Genomic DNA, 8,101 nt, shown 5'->3' with positions numbered 1-8,101 from the left:
ATTCAGCCTGAAGTTCTGTTGGCTTCTTCTGACTGACGTGCTAAGAGGCTGATGTTGACTTTTATCCTTCGACAGAAGGACTACTTAGGCCTTGTTGAACATCTGTAAATTCAACATATACTTAAAAATTAGCTCATCCCATGTAAATAATTAAGTGAGATCTTGTTGTGTGGAGGGGAAAGGCCTACACTGGCAATCTATTTATATAGTCTTTGCAGACCCTTCTGAGGGGTTCTGCTGACGCAGTAGTTTAACAGAAGGGCCCTTCAGCCATCCTTTCCTCACTATGACCGCATTGCAGAAGAATGCAAACAAGTGCTGTGCTAGCTGGTGCTACTGCAGGTGACAGCTGCTTAAACCTTTGCTACTTACTTATCATGAGCACTTACAAAAAAAAAAATTGTTATTCTGGTGCCAGGTTTATTCCTGTTATTGTTTAAAGTAATTTTTCATCATCTGTGCAGAGAATGTAAGGTAGAAACTTCAGACTGAGGTGTGGAAATAGCACTTATATAATGCTGAAGACTTTGGGAAGAGACAGAGGCAACTAACCATAACAACATTTAACTTCCTTGTATGGAGTTCCTCATTGAAATTAACATATATAATTTTTTAAATAAAGACTTAATTTTGGTGGGTTCTCATAAAATATTTCTTGAGACACATATAGTAACACACAAGCTTTTTATTTACTTGACTTTTACATGCTTTTGCTTTTCAGATTTTTACCTCTGACCAAGCCATAAATAAATCTTGTTCTTTAATATTTGTAATACCACGTGGGACGATGACATTCTTAACTACTGTAACGCACCAGCGGAATCGGTTTTGAGATTATTTACGGTTGACTTTAGTCTAATCGACGCTGTGTTGATAAAAATAACTGCGCGCTGCCGCTGGGCGCTTCACACGCGGTAGCGAGGCGGCTCGCGGGCGGCGCCGCGCTCCGCCCCCGGGGCGGGCTGGGGCGGGGCGGCCGCGGGAGGCGCCGGCGCCGCCCCGGCAGTCGGTGCGGAGGTGGTCGGCGCGGCGGCAGGTGCGGTGCGGGTGCGCGGAGCAGGTGAGGGACGCGGAGGCGGCCCTTCCGCCGGGAGAGGCCGGCTCGGCTCGGCTCGGCTCGGCTCGGCTCGGCTCCCCGGCGCGGGGCGCGGCGCCCCGCGGTGCCGCAGAGCCGCGGAGCCCCCGGCGCGCTCGGTGGCCGCCGCGCCGCGCCGGGTCCGCCCGCTGCGGGAAAATGGCCGCCGCCGGCGCGGGGGTGCGGGCAGCAGCGGGGCGGCGGGGCCCGGCTGGGCGGGGGGGGCGGCCGCCTGCCCCCGCCCGGGGCTTGGGGGGCGCTGGGAGGGCGCGACGTCTGCGCTTGGCTTCCCCCGACGCCCGCGCCTGAGTCATGGCGGCAGCGCCGCAGTGCGCCGCGGGGCCGCGGGCGGGGGGGCCGGGCGGGCCCGGGGCTGCCGCTCCTCGGCGCGGCCCCGGAGCGGTGCGGCTCCCTTGGGCGGCGGCGGGGAGCCGGGGCGCCGCGGAGCAGCGCAGGAAGCGGCGGGGCGCGCGGCGGGGCGGCCGCGGAGGGGCCCTGCCCCGCACAGCGGAGGGGCCCTGCCCCGCACAGCGGCGGGCAGCGCGGCGCCGGTCCCCCTCCCTTACGGCAGCGGCCGCGGAGGAGGGAGCCGCTTCAATCAAAATAGAGATTTGGAAAATTCAGCTCGGGAAATGCTTTTTTCTCTGCGTTGTTTCGGTGTAGTTTCTCCGGAGCTGCGTCGTGAATTGCTGACTATGAAAGGGATGGGGAGGGTGGGAGGAGGAAAGAGAGAAACCTAAAATTTTCCTGGTGCTTCATCTCTCTGTAGTTCAGGAACACGGAGGGGGAAGGACTCCTTTTGACCAAACCAGATATGTTGGTAGAGTTACTGTTGTCAAAGCAACTATACTAGCACTGATGATTTTTATTAATCTGCCTTATATTATTCTGGTCTCGACTTAGTTTTGCCAAAGGCAAAGCTGTTTTTCTGCAGGACTCCGCTAATAACATTGTATTACCGAGGGCTCCTGTAAGATCGAGAGGTTCGAAGGGAAATTCTCACTGCCGTTCCTAATGGCCGTTGTTTTAATCATCAGACTGACAGCGCTTCTGCAATTTGGCACCAGGGCAGGAAGAGCCTTGAGGTGTTGGCTCTTGGAAGACTTTTCACTAAGTCGTTCATCCCAGAAAAAGATCTGGTCTTGCACATTAAGTTTCTTCAGCTCTTCTGCTTAGGAGTAGGTAATAAAGACAGGAAAAAGTGGGTTTTTTTGGTTTGGGTTTTTTTTGTTTGTTTGTGAGTAGAAAATTGGCCAGACTTCAGATTGAGAAGGATTTCAGTATTGTTTTATTATGAAACCCTGTTTTCAAGTCTACAGTCTTCTGGGAGGAAAAAAAACTGTCCCAAAGTGATTATGGTCTGCCACACTAGGTTCTTAACTGCATACAGAAAAAGATTCAAGCAGTATCAACAGGGTCAAGAGCGATGATGTGAATGTTTTGTCGCAATCTTCTTCTAGGGCCAAGTCACCGTAAAGTGAAGCTTCTCTGAATTCCTTTAGTTCTTTGGGACTTCTGGGCTCGCTTCTTTTTGAAGACGCACATGATAATGTGCTACAAGCACAAGTGTGGTCCCTGTCTCTTCTTCCTCCTGGGTCTGTTTGATACGTAATCTGAATAGCCTCTTTTCTGTGATTGCAGAAAAGTTTGCAGTAGATGTTATGGTGAGTGGTCCTGTTTGTAGACTTTGTGTGCAGAAGCCTGTATCTAGTAATTCCAAGCTCTGCTTTGGAGCTCCTATGTTTTTTAAAAAAGCCCATCCTTCCTACACATTAGAGTAATCATGGAAAACTTGAGCCATGACTGAATTCACATGATGAGTTATTGCATGTGTCAACATTTCAGTGTATTTTGGGGCACAGTTAGGAGAAATTTTGGGACAGGAGGAGCAAATGTCTGTGTAGTACCAATAGATCTCTTACAAACCTGTGAGACGGAAATATGGAGTACCGCCTGGCTCCAGAGAAGCAAATTTACTGGTAAATTACTTTAAAAGAAAAGGCATTCAGGACCTAAATGACCTCTTTTTGTTGCGTGTATTTGTGAAAGGGAGCTGTTTGAGTTAGCTAGACCTGTTGAATGGTATAATGGGGGGGGGGGAGAAAGATTGCTTGATCTACAGCCTGTCAGGAGGCTCAGAGCTCAGCAGTTTTCCTGGCCAATGACTTCAGTTACATGCTGAATCAGATCTTGAGACATTTATTCCTCACCATGTATTTTGCTAGTTTCATGTAGATTTTAAATAAAATAAACATTTAAAATCTGTTTATACTTTCCAATTAGGGAAGAAGCATGATCAAGATGAATTACGTCCTGTTAACTGTCGTCGTTGTTCTGGTTGCTTTCTGTAGTTCTGGTGAGTATAATGGAGTTTCTTTGCTGATGTCAAGTTTGGGGAGGGGGGGGTCTGAGAAGGAAAAATAACAAGAAAGGCCTGCATTATTTAGTACCATGTTTTGGAATGAGAGTGACCTTATAAGTGGGGCTTAGTTTCTGTAGCTGATTGTCTTTGGTCAGTAGAGAAAACTGGGTGCAGAATATGATGCTGCTTAATGTAGCAACAAAGCGTTCTGTTTTGCTGGTAGAATATTGGATTCTTTTATATAAACTGGGAATGGGTGTATAGCACAAAAGGGAATTGGGGTAAAATAAAGGGTAGAAGAAATTCTGATAAGTGCCTCTCATTATCTATTCTTTTGGAAAAGGCAATTTTTAAGATGAGAAAAAAGAAGAAAAGGAATTTATCATATTCTGAAGGGACATAAGCATGAAAGTTTTTAGAAATGATGTAACTGTGTAACTGCATACTTGAAAAATCTTACTTTCGAAATTGTCAGTCTCAGTATGTGCACTGAAAAAAAGCTGATAAATTTTAGGTTGAGTCCTTAGTTTAATAACCAGGGGTGTGTTTTGTGACAGTCAGATGCGGATAGTGTTTCTTCTTTTTCTTTCTTTTAATGCTGCTAATGTTTCAGTACTTTATTCTTCAGTAAAGATAATGCCCTGTCTTCTTAGGTTATACCCTAAGATGCTACCACTGTGAGAACAGTCCTACCTTGTGCAAGACCAATAGTACTTGCTTATCTACTGAAGATACTTGCCTGCAGATGAAATTTGGTATGTATACTGTCCTGCAGTCCTAAAACAAGTGTGGTTATATCAGTTTACATTGTCTGTGCACTTCTGATCTGAACATAAAATGCATTTCTTAGCTTCACTCTAAAGAAGGTTGTGAATAGTTTTGAAGGTCATGCTTATAGTAAGTTGATATATTTTGACTTCTGAGCAACTGATAATGATAATTTATATCGCTGATTTGTACTTGTACAAGTGTATACACAGATATCTGTATAGCCAGATAAAATAAAGAACTAAGGTATCTAGAAAACAACAGGAGACAGCACTGATTTTAAAGGACAACATTTTTGCCTTAATTTGTTACATCTGGGAAAAAAAAAAGATAAAGCATGTGTAACTCAAAACAAGCTTGCAGCTGGAGACTCAGTCTATGAATTTAAACAATTAAAGCAAATTTATTTTTTTCTGATAGTGAAGTCACCTACATTTCAGCAGGATTGTGAAGGGCATTTGGGGCATAGATACAGTTGCTGCTCTAATTGTTAAGTAACATTTGACTTTTTTACTCCGGGTGACAGGAGTTTCATTGGAAAACCAGATTTTACCAAGAAGAACTCACTACGTATTGCATTTGTTTGATATACGTGTTACTTTAGACACCCTATTTCTGAAGGGGCAAGAATGGAATAGGTCACAACAGCATAGAGGAAATAACTTTTTCTGAATGTGATGTTAAATATGATCATTTTGAAGTTTATAATTTCTAATATAAATATGGAGCTTAATATATTTTTTATAATTTCTGATATAATATGGGGCTAGATAAATTCCTCAGCTGATGGTCATTTCTAGCTCTGTAACTATAAAGTATTTATTTATATTACTATGGGCTTGGAGTTTTTGCATGCTATTTGAAATGTAGATGCTAAAATGTGGCAGTCTTCACTTTGGATCATGATTTACTCAACACAACCTTTTGATTTAATTTTTTTTTTTTTTTTTTAAGGACGAGATTCTGAAATTAAGGACCATCTTTGTTGTCCAAGCGAAATGACAGCTTGGCATCCTGCACTTTGTATACAAGGATGTTTGCAGTCATAGGTAGCAGGCTGTCTGGCAGGGAAATAAGCACAAGCTATACCTAAATGGATCTGCCAGCTGAGAGTACCGTACTAGATCAACTCTTGCAGCTGTTGTCTTAGTGCAGGTCCCTTGACAGTGAAGTAATGAGTAAACTGAGAGAGTTTCCTTCTTTTTCAACTGGTTCCCCCTGTGCAGTTGGCTGTGCAGTTTTTGGATGGCAGGAACCAGATGCTCTCCCAATAGCATCCTAAAGAAATTTTTCTCTTGCTCTTTCTCTTGAGCCTAAAACTTGATGAAATGAGCACAAAGCAAATGCTTTCCAGCCTACAGTAGTTGTCCGTTGTCGGAGTTGGGAGTCAAGTACTTGAGGTGTCAAACTAGGGATGTGACAAATTGGGCTGACTTCTGGTGTTTTGGGGAATAAGTGAGAAGAAGGGAGGGAGGATTCTCCAAGCTCTTCTTCAAGCTCTGTCTTCTCCCATATATTCAATGTGGAAAAGAAGTCAGTCTGATCCTATTGGACTTGCCTTCAGCACAAAAGCTAGCAGGAGTTACTCCACTTGCTCTTATCTGGGTGGGGGATGAGCACCAGTGCTGTAGGTCAATGCATGAGCTGCACAGTGTGAATTAACAGAGAAGTTGAGACAGATGACGCATTGTCACTGTCTGCCAGGAGCCCCAGAGGTGGTAACATTCAAGCTCTACCCTGTCTCCTAGTGGGTCGCTTGGTTTGAGTGTGAAGCGCTGCTTCACTTGAACTAGAAATTTTTTATGTATGGGTAAGAGCCAGAAGAGTGTGCAGTGAATACAAGACCACAGTTTCCTATTGCTATTTGCACTACCAAATTACCAGTGAAAGCAAGTTTGAAAGCTTCTAAACACATGAAAAGAAGCTAAAGCAAGTATATGGCAGTCTAGGCAGTGATTCTTTCCCAATACCAGAAACCATATTACTTTCAATATTCTCTTAATCTGTTTATCTTGTAGGTAAATTGAGAACTTTCTCCTGCTGGAAGACATCCCAGTGCAATGTGAATGATATTGCTGTATTCTTTCAGTTGGATAATTTCAACTACTTTTGCTGCCAACGAGACTTGTGCAACAAGAGCCCAATTACTGGGGTTAACAAAGCAGCTTTCGGTATTGCCTCTGTAATTACTGTGATATGGATGCTTCTCTAACAACCCTGATTTGTATACTGCACTTTCAAGCTGAAATTATACACATTCTCACATTTTCAGTTCCTAACTGTAGACTGAAATACTACCTTGTAATGTTAAATTCTGTTTCTTAAGGTTCTTTCTGTTAAATTACTGTATACATTCATCTGGAAGAGATGTATGTTGTTATCAGATGCAGGGAATTGATGTATTTTGGCATGCCATGTGCATGGGGAAAATAAAGTTGTTCTGAAATAGTGTTACCTTGTAGAGAACCTGGGCAGACTTGAGTGGGAGATGTAGTGAGGAGGGAATACTATAGGTTTTGTGCTGAAAAAATGCAATTTCATATTGTTTCATAAATTGTGATTATTTTTGGTTGAGGTTTTTTGGGGGTTTTTTTTGATGATACTTTGTTGCACGCTGGGCAGTAGATTTGCCCTCAGTGCAGGTAGTGTTGGCCTGAAGTATAAACTTGTTGCACTGTTCATGGCAAGTGCTGAAATATTTAGTTTGAAGTTATGTAGAGTCGTTGTTCCTAACAGAGAATCACTTTTTTTTTTCCCCCTTTTTACAAATGAATAACGGAACCTCGTAAGTACTGCTATTTTTGGAGAAAGCATCTAAAGTTCTTAAACCAAAAGCTAAGTAATGCTATAAGCGAGGAACACTTTTCCTCTTTTTATATTTCTGTGAGCATGTGGACAACACCAAACTAGCTTCTTTTGTAACCTTTTGTTTTCAGTTTTGCTTATATTTCCTCCTGTATCGAGGATTTAAGCTAAGCATGTGCTTTGCACTGAATATTTCTTGGTATAACTGAAAATGTTTATAAAATGCTAAGGAATTTAAATGGCACATCTAGTTTATTTTCCCATGTGGATAGCTCTTGGTTTTGTTGAAAACAAAACAGGTAAACTTAGCCCTTAAAGCTTCTGCGTAAGTGTGTTAAACAAAAACTTGCAGAACTTTATATTTTGACTTTTATGCAACTCTGTAAGTGCCAACACAATATATCTACATATATATCTACATATATATATATATAGCATGAAGAAAAATGCTGAGTTTGTATGTGTAAGAGGTTTAGAGGTCAAATATTCTGTACATTGTTCTGACCCATAGAGATGGAGAGAGACCTTTGATACTTCAGTACTTAGGGACCCTCTCAATCAGGTCTAAAGACAAATCCTCCTTTTCTCTCTTGGAATGAAGTACCTGCTTGTCTCTGCAGGAGCAGTGGTGCGTTGCCAATGGCGTTTTTCCCTTCTGAGCGGCTTCGCTTGTGCTGTCCTGCCGTCCGTGACACCAGTTCACACAGTCATGACAAGGGCAGGGGGTATAGGGCTGTGTTACTTCAAATCCATTCTGTAATATATCTCTTAGTTAAGCTTATTTTCGGTACGAAAACATCCTGGGATCTGTCTGATCACTCAAAATGAAAGTTGTCATGTCTTTGATTAATAAAAATATGAAAAAGAAATGTAGAAAGTGTGGTTATTTAATAGCATGATATTTACAGTTAAATGCCATTCTAGCTGTTTCCACGCGAGATGCATCTGTATTTCCCATCTAAAGCCTCTCATAAGTGAAGGTCAGGTTTCTCTCACTTCTTACCTGGATGTGGCTGCTATATGTAGCCAGTGGTTATTTGCTTTAGGGAGAGCTGTTATGCTTGGAAACAATGAATATTAGTGACCTTGCT

At 42.9% G+C, this 8,101-nt stretch overlaps 1 protein-coding gene across 1 annotated transcript; it reads left to right on the top strand.

Annotated features, from left to right (window-relative positions):
- Nucleotides 1-974: 974 nt before the first annotated feature.
- On the top strand, nt 975-7,879 carry CD59 (CD59 molecule (CD59 blood group)). Its single transcript, XM_067296280.1, has 6 exons — nt 975-1,060; nt 2,113-2,253; nt 3,359-3,431; nt 4,091-4,192; nt 6,224-6,376; nt 7,631-7,879. Exons 3-6 carry the CDS (start codon nt 3,368-3,370, stop codon nt 7,768-7,770), a joined length of 459 nt encoding a protein of 152 aa, XP_067152381.1. The 5' UTR covers nt 975-1,060; nt 2,113-2,253; nt 3,359-3,367; the 3' UTR covers nt 7,771-7,879.
- Nucleotides 7,880-8,101: the final 222 nt, after the last annotated feature.

This window comes from Apteryx mantelli, chromosome 4 (genome assembly GCF_036417845.1).
Source record: "Apteryx mantelli isolate bAptMan1 chromosome 4, bAptMan1.hap1, whole genome shotgun sequence".
Taxonomy (NCBI): domain Eukaryota; kingdom Metazoa; phylum Chordata; class Aves; order Apterygiformes; family Apterygidae; genus Apteryx; species Apteryx mantelli.
The sequence above is the reverse complement of the archived record's forward strand: the minus strand, read 5'-3'. Positions and strand labels throughout refer to the sequence as shown.

Bases quoted from the DNA above. Each gene is read 5' to 3' on its own strand.
- CD59 (XM_067296280.1), top strand. From the start codon at position 3,368: ATGATCAAGATGAATTACGTCCTGTTAACTGTCGTCGTTGTTCTGGTT. The intron at 3,432-4,090 runs GTGAGTATAATG...CTGTCTTCTTAG, and splicing joins GGTTGCTTTCTGTAGTTCTG to GTTATACCCTAAGATGCTAC. The intron at 6,377-7,630 runs GTATTGCCTCTG...TTGTCTCTGCAG, and splicing joins GGTTAACAAAGCAGCTTTCG to GAGCAGTGGTGCGTTGCCAA.